The sequence below is a fragment of the Zalophus californianus genome, chromosome 16 (genome assembly GCF_009762305.2).
Source record: "Zalophus californianus isolate mZalCal1 chromosome 16, mZalCal1.pri.v2, whole genome shotgun sequence".
NCBI classification, from domain to species: Eukaryota; Metazoa; Chordata; class Mammalia; order Carnivora; family Otariidae; genus Zalophus; species Zalophus californianus.
Genome location: NC_045610.1, coordinates 40942320 through 40958996, shown reverse-complemented (window position 1 = coordinate 40958996; position 16677 = coordinate 40942320). Strand labels below are relative to the sequence as shown.

The following is a 16677-nucleotide window of genomic DNA, read 5'->3' as shown; positions in this document are numbered from 1 at the left end:
CTTCCTCCACACTCTGTGTTCGGGGCTGTCTTGTTCTGCTCGGGCTGCTATAACAATACCATAGGCTGGGACCTTAAATGTCGGACATTTATTTCTCACAGTTCTGGGGGTTGGAAGTCTAAGATCAAGGTCCCAGCAGATTCCACACCTGGCGAAAGCCCACTCCTTGGCCTGTAGACAGCCACTTCCTCACTGAGTTCTTGGTGCAAGCTCAGGGAGAGGTCTCTCCCTCTTAGAAGGGCACTAATCCCACCACGGGGCCCCACCCTCATAGCCTCATCTAAACCTAAATACATCCCAAAGGCCCCACCTCTAAATATCACCTTGGGTGCTAGGACTTCAACATGTGAATTTGGGGGGAAACAGACATTCAGCCCATGACAGGGCCCTGGCAAGATCCACTCAGCTTGGGTAATTTGAGAATTCGGTCAAGGGACAGTTTACAGAGGCGTGGGCAGGGGAAGGGACCCCAAGTCTCATAAGAGGCAGCGAGGACAAGGGATGGGAGAGGGCAACAAAGCACCAGTGTTAAGGGTTAATACTAGTCATGATTGAGCTTCACATGAGGCGCTGAGCTTCCTGGTAGCCTGGACAAAAAGGGAAAGCTAAGCTGGTTCATGAAGTGAGTTGACACTTCAGGTTTTCGTGTAGGAGCTAACTGAGCCTCATAACCTTGAAAAAAAAAATCAGTTAATGTCTCTGAACCACAGTTTCCTCCTCTGTAAAATGGGGATAATGCCTGCTGTGCCTCTTGCACATGAAGACGGAATGAGAGCACAGTGGTTCCAGGCTGGAGGAAGGGGGAATGGCAAAAGGCTTTTTCCCAGAGGAGTTTTGCCTTTCTGTTTTCCAGAAGGGACATCTACCCCCAGGGACAGTGGCAGGAAACTGTCGCATGACCCTACCTTGCTGCAAGGGAAGCTGGGAAATTGAGGATATTTTATTGCACACGTTGCCCCCTTGATAAAATCAGGGTCCTGATGGTAAGAAAGGAAGGAGGTGTGGAAGACGGGGTAGATCTCCCGACGTGTCTGCTATGACTCGAAACTAGTCTCCCCGGCTAATCTCTTCCACTTAGGTAGGCTTATTCCAGGGAGGCAGCCGAATTGCTGAGTGCCTGGGTTTCAGCAAAGGAGCCGACCAGAGGGGGAAGTGCAGGCTTAGGTGATGTGGGCAGACCTGACTGAGCGGCCACGCCCAGGGAACAGGAAGCCCGGCCCTGGTGGTCTGGACCAACGTCAGGGTCTGCCACCCACCACAGACAACAGGTCTACCTGCATGTCACCAGTACCAATGGAGACCAACACCCACCTATCACAATGGCAGGTGCCACGCTGAAGACAAGGGAGGCAGCACCAAGCGCCCCCAGAAATGGCAGTGAGCCAGAATGAGGGGCAGAATCCAACAAGGTGGTGTTGGGCAGAAGACCTTTCTCTGCCCTACGTTCTGCCAGCTGGACTTAGAATCAAATTGACACGAGAAAGATTAACAGGAAAATCAAATTTAATAGGTGTACCTATGGGGAATCCACGCAGACATGAACTTCCAAAGACAGTGAGGCAATGGGAAGCTTATCTGAGCTAAGGAGAGGGGAAGGGTCTGAGGATACAAAGGGGAGAAAGCTCACTAGCAGGAAAGTGAGAGGAGAGGTTTGGAAAAACAGGAGAAATACTGGTAGCTGAAGGGGAGGCAGAGAGCTTTTCCTGCATCTGCTGGGTTTTGATTATTTTTACCTTGAAATAATCTTTATGCCCAAGTGGCGCATCTTGGGGCAGCCTGCCCTTGGCCCCTACATTGGGATTTATTTTATTTTTTTTTTAAGATTTTATTTATTTGACAGAGAGACACAATGAGAGAGGGAACACAAGCAGGGGGAGTGGGAGAGGGAGAAGCAGGCACCCCGTGGAGCAGGGAGCCCGATGTGGGGCTCGATCCCAGGACCCTGGGATCATGACCTGAGCTGAAGGCAGACGCCCAACAACTGAGCCACCCAGGCGCCCTACATTGGGATTTCAATATCAAGTTATCAGGGGGCACCTGGCTGGCTCAGTCAGTAGAGATGCGACTGTTGATCTCGGAGTTATGAGTTTGAGCTCCACATTGGGCATAGAGATTACTTAAAAACAAAAACAAAAAAACCTTAAATCAAATTATCAAAATAAATCCAAAGTAATTATCATTTGTGTTTTTTTTTTAAGATTATTTATTTATTTATTTGACAGAGAGAGAGAGAGACACAGCGAGAGAGGGAACACAAGCAGGGGGAGTGGGAGAGGGAGAAGCAGGCTTCCCGATGTGGGGCTCGATCCCAGGACCTTGGGATCATGACCGGAGCTGAAGGCAGATGCTTAACAACTGAGCCACCCAGGCGCCCCCAAAGTAATTATCATTTGTGAACCTAAAAGTACTGTTAAAAATGCAGTTTGTCAATTTAAAACGTTCTTAAAAAATTAAAAATGTTTTTAAAGTATTAACAGGGCAACTCGCTGGCTTAGTCAGTAGAGGATATGACTCGATCTCAGGATTCTAAGTTGAAGCCCCACATTGGGTGTAGAGATGACTTAAAAACAAAATCTCTAGGGGGCGCCAAGGTAGCTCAGTTGGTTAAATGTCTGACTCAGCCTGGGCCTTAATCTCAGGGTCATGGGTTCAGGCCCCCACATTGGGCTCTATGAGTGTGGAGCCTACTTAAAAAAATAAATAAATAAAATAAAATCTTTAAAAAAAATCAATTAAAAATGAAAAATAAATTGTCTTACACTAAAAAAATTTGAAAACATGTCTATACAATTTCATCTAAAAAGCATGTAAGTTGGCTAAAAAGATATACTCAACAAGATAACATAAAGAAGTAGGAAATAATTAGATGGAATCCTAAATCCTATGCTTGATCCAAAACACCTATGCACATTTAGAGAACATGGGGAAATTTGGTAACACCCAAGACACGTGGGAAAGATTTGAGAAATTCAGTTGACCCCCGGTTCCCAATAATTACTAGTACAATGAAGCTGTGGAAAACGTGTCCAAATGCAGTCCTGGTCTCCGGAAGGAACAGGGGCACTCTTCATGGGCTAGATTCGTGGGTCATTTGTTCCTTCAATCACCAAAAGCTTCCTAAGGACCTTTTCTGCCAGGCTTTGCTCACAACCCTGGGGATAGAGATGCCCCACATTCTTGTCTTCCAGGTTCGAAACAGACAAGAAAGCAATGGTAGCAGGAGAGTGCGCATGTACTTAGGAGTCTCAGTGGGTTCAGCAAGCCCATGGAGGGAGTGGATGACATTTGAGTCGCCTTTCAAATAAGGAAGTGTTCGATGGAAATCATGGAATGTACCTGGGATTTCCTGGCAGTGGGAGCAGCAAAGATGTGAGGATGGGAAAATGACCACAGAGTTAGGAGAAATGACACCCCTTTTGGAAGCAAGGGGGGCTTCTCAGAGGAGGTGGCCAGCCTCAGCAGGAGAGCCAGAGAGGAGCAGGAGTGAGCCAGCAGGCTGCGTGGGTAATGGGTGGTGGATGCTCCTCCAAGTCAAGAGCCCACAGGTGGGAGAAAGCGCGGTGGGGTTTGGAGTGGAGGAGATCTCCATCCCCTAGGATCCTAACCATCCCTGCTAGAGCCCGGCCCCCACCATCACCCCAGGTACTTCCCTTCTGCCTTCTCTCCTTACCAGCAGGGGGCCTAGAAACCCAGAAGACACCAGGCTGAGGGGCTCAGGCCCCCAGCATCCCCACTTGCTCAGCCCAGGCCTGGGAGAGGCTCAGAGTGTTGAGTGCCCAAGAGTCTGACCAGGGTCTGGGAAGAAGGAATAAAGGAAAGGGGGCCTTACATTGTGGAGGGGCCTGGGCCCTGGTGGGGAGAGTGATGAGGGGTCCCAGGAGTCCCACAGGAGGGGAGCAGGAGTGGGGGTGCTGAGGCGGCTCCCCTGGCCCATGTCCAAGGCACTCCCTTCTGCCCTGTTCCCAGTCTGATGCAGAAAGTGGTCCTGGTGTCTGGCCCCACCCGGATCCTTGGCACTGACCCTCAGTGGCTCTTGCCACGGGGTAGCCTGTCCTAGGTTCATTTTCCAGGATCAGGTCAGGCAAGGTGGCCTGAGCCGGGGGTGCACTGAGGCTGGGTTCGGAGTGACTGTGCTTGGCCCCAAGTTCATGGCTGTGGTGGGTCGCAAGCCCCTTCCTGTCCTCTCTGGTTCAGCAGGGTGCATACTAGGAGGGAAGGAGGAGGTCTACAGTTTCTGTTCTGCCAACCTCTCTGGTTAGAGCAGCAGAACTGGGCTGAAGGACTCCACTGGAGAGGGGCCCATGGGGTCTCCTGGGCTGCCATGGGCTTATCAGCCAGGCCAAAATGCTTACTTGTGGAGTGACCAGGGGTCTGAGCTTTGGCTTCTCCAACCGTCCAATGAAGTTGCCATCCTTACTCTGCCTCTTCTGTGGGGTCACTGATCCCATGGGTGAGGGCTGGCTGGGTGAGGGCTGGCTGGGTGAGGGAAGGAGGTATGTGGGCTGGCACCGCCCTCTGGTGGTTATAGCTACAGTTGCCTTGCAAGGTGCTGGGGTGGGGCGTGGGTAGAGGGTGCAGTCTACTGGGAGCCTGAGGGTCCCCTTCAGCTCTGTCTTCTCCACTCCACTTTCTTCTTCTTCACCCCAAACTTCCCAGGGTCCTCAGGGCTGCTTTCTCATGTGCAAGAATAATTCAATTCAGCAAACATCCATTCAGTAGGAATAGAATGGGCCCCTATTGTATGTCCTGTTCTGTGCACGCCCTGTATCTCAAATGAATAAATAAATCTTAAAAAAAAAAAGGTACACAGGGGAAAAAAGACAAATTACATTCAGGGAAATAAAGAGAAGAATGAATTCGAGTCGCAGTTGAGATGTGCTTTAAGAATAAAATGCCCAGGGTGCCTGGGTGGCTCAGTCAGTTAAGCATCTGCCTTTTCTCTGTCTCAAATAAATAAATAAATACAATCTTTTTTTTTTTTAAGATTTTATTTATTTATTTGAGAGAGAGCATGAAAGAGCACCAGCAGAGGGAGCAGCAGAGGGAGAGGGAGGGAGAGAGAGAAAGAGAGAAGCAGGCCCCCTGCTGAGCAGGGAGCCCAGACCCCAGGATCATGACCTGAGCCGAAGGCAGACGCTTAACCATCTGAGCCACCCAGGCATCCAATAAATAAAATCTTAAAAAAAAAAAGAATAAAATGCACAGTCAGTCTAGTATAAAGAATGTAAAAATATAATCTCATTAATAATTTTTTATGTTGATTACATGTTGAAGTGATATTTCGGAGATACTGGATTAAATAAAATATATTATTAAAACTGATTTTAGGGCACCTCGCTGGCTCAGTCTTGATCTCGGGGTCATGAGTTTGAGCCCCAGAATGGGCGTGGAGCTTACTTAGAATTAAAAAGAAAAAAAGTTTCAAAAATGAAATAAAATGGGGGGCACCTGGGTGGCTCAGTCGGTTGAGCGTCTGCCTTCAGCTCAGGTCATGATCCCAGGGTCCTGGGACTGAGCCCCGCCTCGGGCTCCCTGCTCAGCGGGGAGCCTGCTTCTCTCTCTCCTGCTCTCCCTGTTTGTGCGTGCTCTCTCTCTGTGTTAAATAAATAATCTTTTTTTAAAGGATTTTATCTATTTATTTATTTATTTATTTAATATTTATATATCATAGGGACTCAGTAAATATTTGTCAAATGAATGAATGGACCCAGATGGAAGGAAACATTCTTACCACAATGCTTCTCCATGGGAAAGCTGGTGGACAGGGCAGTCTGATCTTCGTTCCTGGTTTTGTCTCTTGTTCCATGCTGTGTCATGGACACCTGGCCCCCAAAGTGCGTTGTCAGCACTAGAAACCTCTGTCCCAGGTGTAGCCCTTGGGCAGTAGCCCCTGTTCTGGGCTCAGGCTTAGCGTGGTGGCTGGGGGGAAGGGGCTCCTGGAATTCCTTAGAAATGGATTCATGTGGAGGGGGCAGGGAGATTATCACAAAAATATGGAAGAGAGAGAATGAGGCCTCAACAGCAGAGGGGCTGGCGAGGAGACTGCTCATTTGAGAAATATTTAGGAGGTAAATCAAGCAGGACAGGTGATTGACTGGTTATTGAAGGGAAGAAAATTGGGGCACCAAGAATGATTCTAAGGCTTTAAAAGAATTAGTGCTACAACCATCTCTTTCTGGCCGGCAGGTTCTTCCAGTCTAAAGGGACAGAAATGGCCACCGACCGACTCCTCTGCCGCCCCATCCAACTCATTCAAGACTTAGGGCGACTCTCGTAGGTACTGCCTCCCATGGCGCACTCTGAGGGACACGCTCAGGGGCCATGCGGGAAGAGGTCCGAGGAGTCTTCCTTCACCCGGGAGACCTCTAAGCGCAGTCTCCAGGAAGAACAGGTGTCTGCCAGGGTGGGAGGAGGTGGGCAAAGCGAATGCGGGCTGGAGGTAAAGCACAAGCAAAGGGAGTAAGACGAAGTGAGAAATAAGAAAGGCGGCTGTCGAGCGGCTGGAGCACGGGGCTCTGAGCGCAGGGACCGGTGTGATGCGCCAGACTGGGCAGCGCGTTGAGACCATACTGGAGTTTGGATTCATGTCCCAGCTACCGGAGAAAGCACAAAACTGCCCTAACTCCCGGGTCATACCCAGGGTGGGCAGCCGGCAACCCCGGCCGGAGCGGAGGGAGGGGGTGTCCCCAGCTAGGGGACCTCGAAGTCTCTGTACTCGAATTCCAGGGAAGCGGCGACTCGGGGCAGAACCATTCTCCGGAGGTGGAGAGGGGAGGAGAAGCCCTGCACTCGGAACCCGAGCCCACGGAACCGGCTGGAACCGCCATTCGACTCTTCTCCTTATTCTGATTTTGGCGCTCTGCTTCGCCACCAAGAGCTCCCCTCGCGCGCGACCCCCAGACCCGGGCCTCACTGGTTGCTCCCGGCCGCCCACTCCCGCGCGTGGTATGGCCCGGCGGGCGTCCACTCCGGGCGCTGGTTATAAAGGCCCGGCTGCGGCAGGCGACTGCGGACTCAAGATGCGTCCTAAGGTGTCGGGGCCCGGCGACGCGCGGCACCGGTTCAGACCCCGGGATCCGGCGGGAATCACCCTCGCATCCCCACTCGCAGCCAATCCCGCTCCAGAGTCCCCTGCGCAGCTTGCAGCCGCCTCCGCGCGGGCACCCGCGCCGGGACAGGGAGCAGGATCCAGATCCCCTTCCGTCTCGGGACGCCCAGCCGGAGCTCGCCCGACCTCCAAGGCGGGATCGGCGGCAGGAGCCCCACGCGCGTCCGCATTCTCAGCCGTCCGGCGGAATGCCCAGGCCGTGCCCGGCACCTCGGACGCGCCATGGACCCGCTTCATATTCCAGGGGCCCTTTGGTCCCCCGGCCATTGGCTTGGGGACCGGAAAGGCGGCGGGCATCTGGAAGACGCCGGCCGCCTACATTGGCCGTCGGCCTGGGATGTCTGGCCCCGAGCGTGCCGCCTTTATTCGGGAGCTGGAGGAAGGTAACCGGGGTCCCCGGGACCCCAGAGCCGGTGGGACGTAGGCCTTTCCGTGGAGAAGGGGCCCCGTCGGCTCCGAGCGCCCCGCCCCTGCTGGCATTCAGTCTTATCGCTCTATCAACTTGCGATGTCACTGTCTGCGGTGCCTGTCGGGTCGCCTCTTGCCCATCTCCTCCTCCTTTCTGTGGTCTCCTGATGGTTGTCGGGGGCCGGGTCCAGGGGCTCTGCGCGCCCGTTGCTCCGCAGCTCTGCGCACTCTCAGGGCACCCCTCCCCAGGCTACCGCAGTGCCAGGAGAGGGGCAGGGGGCTGCGGGAGGGCGCTGCCCCGTGTGCTCTGAGCCTGCGCTGGCCCGCCGCGCGCGGCTGGGGAGGTGGGTGGGCGGAGGGGGAGGTTTTGTCAACCGTTTGGCTGCAGGGGGTCAAAGTCGTGTTTTCCCCAGCCTAGGGATGGGCGGGGGCTCCGGTTTCGTCCCCTCGTAGCTTCTCCTGGGTGGCAGGAGATCTCTGGATTTGGGTCTAGAGGCTCACGGACCCCCTACTGCAGTGCTGGAAAAGTCTCTTCCTTCTCTCCACACGCAACAGGTGCAGGGTGGGTGACTGTGTCTGTTTTATGACCCAGGAGGCTCCAATGAGGCGCCCAAAGCTGCCCTCTGGGTAAGGGGTGATGAGCCAGTCTGTGGCTGCTTCCACTAGCCGCCTGCATTCTCCTAGGTGCCAGGGACCCAGGCGGCAGAGAACTCAGTTCCACCTGAGCTTGGAGGACTGGGATCCTTCACCTCGCCCAGGCCCCTCCAGAACAAAAAAGAGTCCAGTTGGTCCTGGGAGCAGGGAAGGGAGTGCTGGGTTCAGGGAGTGTGTGTGGAGAGGATGTTGGGGTCAGGAATGGAGCTCAGTCTTCTCCTCCCTTGTTGCTGACTCTTGTTGCTGGGGGAGAACTGGGGATAGGGCAGGAGACGGTGGGATGTGGGGTAGGATATGCCCCCCTTTTCCTGACCCAGGCGCACCACTTGTTTTTGCAGCGCTGTGTCCTGACCGACCGCCACCAGTTAAGATCACCCAAGAAGATGTCAGACTGATGTTAAATCTGCTAGAGGAGGTGTGTACTGCCTTCCCTAGGGCCATCCTGAGCCTTAGCCAGGCCTCCGTTTTAATTCTGCCTGGGAGGGGTAGGAGTCCTGTCTGTTCTCTGCTTGACTATTTTTCTGGGGGCCAAGCTGGGGGTCCCTCTTATGATGTCCAGGCTGGCATTGCTCTTAGAGCCATCTGGTCTGACCTGCTCTTTTCTTTTCTTTCTTTTTTTTTTTTTTTAAAGATTTTTATTTATTTATTTGAGAGAGAGAGAGAGAGAATGAGAGAGAGAGAGCACATGAGAAGGGGGAGGGTCAGAGGGAGAAGCAGACTCCCTGCCAAGCAGGGAGCCCAATGCGGGACTCGATTCCGGGACTCCAGGATCATGACCTGAGCCGAAGGCAGTCGCCCAACCAACTGAGCCACCCAGGCGCCCCTGACCTGCTCTTTTCTATAAGGGGAAACTGAGGCCCCCACAGTGGGTTGATGGCAGACTCTTTTCTAGTACCCTGGAAAACTAGCGTGTGGAAGGGTTTCCCTTAGGGGTCTAGCTTCCCTTTGACCCCTGTGTACTCCCTAGCTTCTCCCAGCTCTCTGGGAGATCCCAGAAAACAGGAAAGTATTCCCCATGGATGGGGATCCCCTCTGCAGAGAGAGCAGGACCTAAATACGGTGGCTCGCATTGGCCAGTCCCTGGCGAAACGGAACAGTGTTCTGATGGAGGAGAACAGCAAGCTGGAAGCCATGCTGGGCTCAGCCAGGGAGGAGGTAACTGGGCAGGGAGGAGGGGTAGGGGGTGCGTCATCTCAGACCTTCCTACGTCCCCTTCGTGCCACAACCTGTGCTTCCCCCACCCCCCTGCCCGCCTTCCGACAGGGATCCTCTCCCCCACTGGCAGATTTTATACCTCAGACACCAGGTGAGCTTGCGAGATGATCTCCTCCAGCTCTACTCAGACTCTGATGAGGAGGAAGAGGAGGAGGAGGAGGAAGAGGAAGAGCGAGAGCAGCAGCATGATCATCCCTATGGAGCCTCTGAGCCGTGAGTGTCCTGCCTTTTCACCGGGGCAGCTCCTTCTCTGTGCCTCAGTTTCCCCATTTGCAAACAGGGACACACACGGTGTACCTGCCAGCAGGGTTGCTGGGGCTACACGAGAGCCCGAGTGGGCTAACCCTGGGTTCCTGGCTGGAACCTGGGTTCCTCTCCCCCCCGCCCCCGTGCTGGGCCCTGACCCCCATCACTCCCGCCGCTAGGACTTCTGTGCAGGAGTCCGAGTCGCCGCACTACTGCCCGAAGCTGGAAACACTGCAGGAGCAGCTGAGGCGGCTGGAGGAGGAGAACGAGCAGCTGAGAGAGGAGGTGAGGCTGCGGCAGGAGGGCACAGTGGCAGGCAGGGGCTGTTGACCCCCCTGCTCCTTCCTCTCTCCCTCCCTCCCTCTAGGCCTCTCACCTCGACGCCCTTGAGGAGGAGGAGCAGATGCTCATCCTGGATTGTGTGGAGCAGTTTTGTACGTGAAGCTGTAACTTGGGGGTAGAGGGCTGTCCCACGAAGCCGAGGGAAGAACTCAGAACTCACAGTTTGGAGACCTGAGTTCGAGGCCCACCCTGGCACTTCCTGGCTGTGGGAGCTTGGACAAGTTCCTTGACATCTCTGAAACCTCATCTTTAGAATGGGGAGGAATAATGTCAGCCCTCTGGACCTCTCCAGAGGCACAGCTGAGGATGTGCTTTGCACACACTGGAAAGAGCTGTGCAGAAGCTATGGGGCCCCTCTAAGCCTGTTTCATTTTGTCATTTGGGGCTTGGGAAGGAGGGGCCTGGAAGCAAGGAAGAGAAGGAGCCGTGAGCGGCCAGACACCAGGCGAGGCACTGGGGCTGGGGCAGTGGCGGGTATCGTGTGTTGATGAAGATGAGGGAGGCACAGGATTTGTCCCTGAGAAGCTCGAGTCTAGCTTTGAGATGCAGGTGCAAGATGGGAGCGGCTGAACTCATGCTGCTCGCCTTCCTGCAGGCCTGACCTTCCTTCCCTCTGGGTTCCCCAGCTCCCCGAATGGCCAGGCCCCTGGCATAGGAGCTGGGCCCCAAGTTCGGTTGCTTCCACCTCCTAAGGAAGGCTAAGTCTCTTTCCTCCTCCTCACCCCCCTGCCTCTACCCCAGACTGGGTCTTAACTGGTCTCCTCTCCTGTACTGCTGTCTTTCCAGGTCCTTCTGCACACAGCCCAAAATTGGTTTTCTAAAACCAAATCTGACCATGTCATCCTCTGCCTAAAACCCCAAGCTTCCCACTGGCCAAAGGGTAACCTCAGCCCCCTCCCCCAGGCCCTGTGATCGGGGCCCTGCCCAGATCCCGAGCCCTCCCTCCCAGGGTTTTGTGATTGGCTCTGGGCCCCTCCACACCCTGTCTGGCAGCCTCGTTTGCCTTTCTTGGCCTGGCTGAGTCCCACTTACCCTGCAGAGGCCTTAGCTTCGCAGACCGTGTAAGGCAGGACCGGGTGCCACTGTGACCCCCGGCGCACCCTTTACATGTGTTCCATCCTAGCCCAGAGTAGGCCCTGGTGGGATTTCCTTGCCCATCAGTGTCCCCACTAGACTTGAACTCTGTGTGCGCTGGGACCAGGTCTCGAGGGCCGCTCGCCCAGGGCCTTGCTCCCTGTCACTCAACAGACATTTATTGGGATGAAGAGCCAGAGAGGAATATGAAGCCCTGTGAACCCAGAGTCCCCGCCCCAGCTGAAGGGTGGGGTGGACAGAGGCCTCAGGAGGGCCAGACTGGTCCCCGGAGGCCAGGCGAGCCAGTGCTGACTTTCAGTCCCCGCTTCCCTGCAGCTGAGGCCAGCCAGCAGATGGCCGAGCTGTCGGAGGTGCTGGCGCTCAGGATGGAGACCCATGACCAGCAGCGGAGGGAGGTCGCCCAGCTTCGGACCCAGGTTCTGACGCTGCAGCAGCGCTGTCAGATGGTGCGTCCGGGTGTGTGCAGGGCTCCCTGCTCCTGTCACGGCCCCCCGGGGCACCCAAGCCCCCTCCTCCCTGCCCTTGCCTCACGGAGCCCTCGGCTCAGCCAGGCCCCAGGCCCCGCTGTGCGGCAGTCAGAGTCGGAGGAGATTTCGGAGAGCATCTCGTTCTGCCCTCTCGTTGTTCCAGGGAGGGGACGCAGGCCCAGAGAGGGTCATGGGGTGTTCTAGGATGCATGACCCTCCCACCTGATGGGGCCTCATTCCATGTGACTTCCTGCTTCAGGGGTTGCCAAAGGCTCAGCGATGTGCCCGGGAGGACTTGCTGGAGGTGGTAGGGAGGCCTCGGGTGGGGCTGACTGGTCTCGGGTCTGGCTGACCAGTCTCGGTCCTTCCAGTATGAAGCCCAGACTGAGAAGTTGCAACAGCAGCTGGCTTCGGAGAAGGAAATCCAGATGCGGCTCCAGGATGAGGTGAAGCTCCCCCTGACTCCTGCCCGGGCCTTTGAGAGCCCCTGGCCCAGAGCTGGGAACTCAAGGCCCCTTGGTCAGCTGGCTGACTCTCCTGGGAGGACGAGCTCCTTGAGCAGGCTCTGGGTCTGTCCCTTTGCACGCCCTGGGTGTCTGGCGAGGGGTCTGGCAGGTTCAGTTGGGGTCTGAGTGGAGTAGAGTCCAGGGACCTGCTGGGGGCACCCTGCATGTCATTATGTGGGTCTAGAGACTGGGCCACTTGCCTCTTAGCCCAGGCTTCCTGGCACGCTGGGGAGAGGGTGGGCAGGGTGTGCTGGGCGGGTGCGCCTGGGTCCCAACAGAACCTGCAGGTGGCTTTCCAGCTTCAGGACCTGCGGGAGAGGTACACGGAGTGTCGGGGCATGCTTACTGAGGCCCAGGAGGAGGCGAAGACCCTCTGCCAGCGAGCCCCGGTGTCCACTGGCCCTGTCACTCACTACACATACACTGTACCCGTGGTGAGGACCCCCGGCTGCCCACCTCCTGCCCTCTGTGCGCTCATGCCTCAGCCCTGCTGGCTGATTTCCATCCCCCGTCCCTTTCTGTCCCTGGAAGTAGGGGTTGGAGTTCTGTGGGGATGCCCTGCTAATATCCTCCTCTCCACCACAGGAGGCCCTTCCTGGTTTCCAGGAGACCCTGGCCGAGGAGCTCAGAATGTCTATAAGGAGGATTATCTCAGACCCTGTGTTTTTTATCGAAAGGTGTGCTGCTGGGGCCCCTAGGCCCTCGCCTGATGCGCACTCACCTGCCCAGAGCATGGAGGGGGTTTGCTTCTGACTTCTTCCTTCACTCATGACGCCCCCTTGTTAGCTGCCCCGTCCCCTCCCCCTCACCACCCTTTTTTCTGTCCACGTGTGTGGGCCCCTCATTTTTCCCTGGGATTTTTTCCCTGCTGGGGCCCCAGGAACTTTGCAGTTTCAGCTAATGTTGCCTTGGGACAGTGATGGCCCTTTTCTCTGTTGAAGGAATCACGGAACGGCTGCAGAGGAGATGTCACACCTGGGGTAAGCCGGCCAGGGGCTCCCCCATCACCGCCCTCACTTTTAGCAGCCAGACAACCATCTATGACCCTGCCGCCCTGGAGAACGCCCCACTCTCTGAGCTGGCTGGGCTGAGGTGTTCTGGGAAGGGGCTGCCCCCTTTTCCTTCTGATCTTGCCCCATAGTTGGCCATCTGACTTAGGCTGTTCCCAGTGGGGACTGAAGCCTTCCCTTCACCTCACCAGAGACTGAGAGGAGAATGAGCACTGGCCCAGGAGCTGGGAACGTCTGGGACTTGAGTCCCCGCTTGATCCCTTTAATTGGCTGTGTCTTTGGGCAAATTGCTTGACCAGTCTGAGCCTTACTAAAATGGATTTGTTCCTATGGGGCAACTAGCTGTGGGCTGGGCCGTGAAGGTTAGATCATGGAGAAGAATATTATCCTTGCTGCTCTGGGTTGTGCACAGGGTGGTGGTGGGGTGTACCAGGGGAAGGCGGGGCTTGTGCAGTGGGGGTGGCCATTCTCCCTCCTTACCTGGTGCCTGGGCTGGGTGTCTGAAGCCTGGAGGCTGGTACGCAGCTCCCCTTTCCCCTGGCTGGGACAGAAGTGGGGAGTAGCCGTCGGGTCTTGTGGGTAGACTGGAGCAGAGAGCAGGGGAGCTCCTCAGCCCTGGTGGCTGGAGATGTCCCGGGGGAGTGGAAGAATGCGGCAGAAAGATGTTCCTGTCTCCCTGGCCAGGTACAAGCTGTGCTGCGGTGAGGCACGAGAGCAGGAATGGGGGTTCGAGGCTGAGAGGGGGTTAATGACAGCAGAGGATTTTGTGCCTTCGGAGGAGCTGGGGGCCACAGAAGAGGGGGTGTCAGCTGAGGAGGGGTTGACAGAAGAGGCGGAGCTGATGTCGGAGGACGCTGAGGCCTGGGAGGACGTAGAGCCGGAGCTGGATGAGGCGACGCAGACGAACGCAGTGACCTCAACCCTGGCAGCCAGCGGCTTGGGCCCCTCTCACCTAAGCATGAGGCGTGTCCTCCGGCAGCTGGCTAACTGGCAGGACTCGGGGTACAGGTGGCAGCTGAGGCAGAAGATGCTCCAGGAAGGTGAGTGCTCCCGCAGGGGCCTCCCTCTGGCCAGCTGGACGAGCTGCAGATCATCAAGCCGATGAAAGGGGAGGGTAGGTGAGCCCCCCATGTGCTCACTTACCCTGGCCTGGCCCCACCCAGCTTGCTGATTTGCATGGACTTTTCATATCATTTGCATAGGCACTGGGGATCTGTGGCCCCAGGGCTCATTTATGTGGAATTGGCATAAGATTCCAGAGCTCTACCCCCTTTTCTCCTGGGGAGCTGGGCTGGGCGTCAAGACCGGGGCTGCTCCCCTCCATTCCACCTCAGCTTCCTGTCTCTGCCACCCCCAGCCCCAAGGCTCCCCAACCCTGCAGCAGTGGCAGCAGCAGGCCAAGACAATGTGGGGGACGGGGTGCAGAGCAGCACCCTGGGGTGCTGACCCAGGACTTTCAGAGACTGGAGGAGGACAGGGTCAACCACCCTCCCAGGGCCTGGGAGGAAGACAGGGGTCTTCTGGTGCCACCCAGGCCATTGGGACAAAGGCCTCTGCCAGCAAGGGTGGTCGGACCAGTCCCCTGGGTGAGTCTGAAGATGGGCTAGGGTCTCCTCCAGGGTGGTGGAGGGTGGGTCAGGGTCTCCTCTCCCCAGCTAGAAACCCCAAGGTTTGGGGAGCTACACCTGCTGAGTGCCGGCTGCCTTCAGGGAGCTCACAGAGATGCATTGTTTCCTTTAGTTGTCACACCCTGTAGGTAGGAGTTATTGTCCCCCTTTGTTAGGTGAGAACAGAGCTAAAGTAACTCACTGGAGGTCACACAGCTGGAGTGGATCTGAGCCTGTTCTGTGCACTGCTATGCCATAATGACTTTCCTGGCCTATCCCTCCCCTCAGACCCGGTCCTGGTGCCTGCCTAGCCTGCTCAGTCAGCTGTGAAATTTAGAGCCTGCTGCTAGCCTCACCATCATAGGTGGCCTGCCCCTGCTCTGATGGCGCTTTGGTCACTGCTGGGCAGCCTCATCAGGGTCGCCATGGAAGGTTGTGCAGTCTGTATACTGAACAGTGACCTCTATGGCGGGCCGGTGGGCAGCCTGCACAATGATCAGTCGTGGCTCTCTTTCTCAATAGCTGACAAGACCTCAGCCCCTGCCCACTGTGCAGGCCCCCAATTCACCTCCACTCCCCTTCTCTTCCAGGCTTTGCTGTGTCCCAGCAGCCTGCAGAGGCCCCACAGACAGCCTGAGGCCCCTCCTTCAGCTGCCTGGTCAAGTCCCACCTGCCCCAGAAACCTCCTTCCTATCCTCCCAAACGGGACCCTCCTGTCTGTCACCAGTGCACCTTCTGTCCTGATGAACCTGGGCTGGGGCTCGAGGACTTTTCTGAGCTAGGGGACCCCGGCCCTCTCTCTGCAGCTGGTGCAAAATCTGTGGCGGCTGGGGCTGGAGTCACGTGCTAGCCCAGGGGCTGGTGGAAGCCCCGGGAGGAGGCCTGGCAGCTGCCTGACCTGGCTCTGAGCTGGGCTGGGGGTGGGGCTCGGGCCCTGGTGCGGGAAGGTGTTCTGATGACCCTCCTGACAACATGCCCTTGACCCCCAAGTTAAAGGTGGCCCCTGAGTTCTTGCTGACTTTCAGGGACCTGGCCCTCTTCCTCCATTCTTGGCCCTTCCTTCTCAGTCCCTCGCTATTGTTGGTAACCAAGAGTGTCTCTACGCGTGGGTGAGGGGTCCCTCTGTCCCCTGGGGGCCTCCTCCCCGCCTCCCTGCCTGTGGCCCTTGAGTGTCCAGGCTCCCCACCCAAGTCACTCCCTCCCTGCTGTCCTCCCCTCGGTGCTCCTCGTTTCTTCATTCCAGATGTTCTGCCCCTTCCCACTCTTTACTCCTAAACAGCTGGAGTCTGGGGCTTAGGACCCCCATTGGTCTGGCCCCGCTCCCTCTTGTGCTACCCGCTCCTCTGTTCTTCTGTTGCTTGTCAGCCCGTACACCCGCCAGTGCAGGAAATAAAGGACCTGTGCGCTACCTGGCCCACGCTCCGGCATCTTTCTCTGGGAGTGTGCGCGCGTGCATGCAGCTGTGCTGGGGCAAAGCTGTGGAGAGACGGTGGGCTCCAATACTGAATCATGCACATGCGTGGTAAAGTTTGGGACCCACTGAGATGGAGCCATCTCAGTTATCTCACCCAAGGGATGAGGAAGCTGGGCATGCACCGCCCAGCTGACATTTGGCACTGGCAGCCTTGGGCATTAACATCACACTCTGTGCTCCATGTGTGGGTAAGGAAAAGCCCCCTAGCAGAGAATTTTTTTTTTTAAAGATTTATTTATTTTAGAGAGAGAGTGTGTGAGCAGGGAGAGGGGCAGAGGGAGAGAGAGAGAGAAGCAGACCCCTTGCTGAGCACAGAGCCCGATGACAGCTGAAACCAAGAGTCAGATGCTTAACCAACTGAGCCACCCAGGCACCCCAAGAATATTGATGCTTCTAGTGGACCATGGACAGCACATGCGGGAATGGATATTTTTAAATGGTTACACTTTATGTATGTATGTATGTAGCCTACATGCCCAGCATGGAACCCAACGTGAGGCTTGAACTCTCGACCCTGAGATCAAGAGTTGCATGCTGTACTGACC

The 16677-nt window shown here is 56.1% G+C and overlaps 1 protein-coding gene across 1 annotated transcript; it reads left to right on the top strand.

Annotated features, from left to right (window-relative positions):
• Positions 1 to 7019: 7019 nt before the first annotated feature.
• On the top strand, positions 7020 to 15333 carry HAP1 (huntingtin associated protein 1). The gene is made up of 13 exons (XM_027626560.2): positions 7020 to 7491; positions 8509 to 8585; positions 9209 to 9325; positions 9456 to 9598; positions 9811 to 9916; positions 9999 to 10065; positions 11384 to 11514; positions 11907 to 11981; positions 12341 to 12475; positions 12627 to 12718; positions 12983 to 13021; positions 13736 to 14637; positions 15249 to 15333. The coding sequence occupies exons 1-12, from the start codon at positions 7020 to 7022 to the stop codon at positions 14154 to 14156; spliced, it is 1875 nt and encodes a 624-aa protein (XP_027482361.1). The 3' UTR covers positions 14157 to 14637; positions 15249 to 15333.
• Positions 15334 to 16677: the final 1344 nt, after the last annotated feature.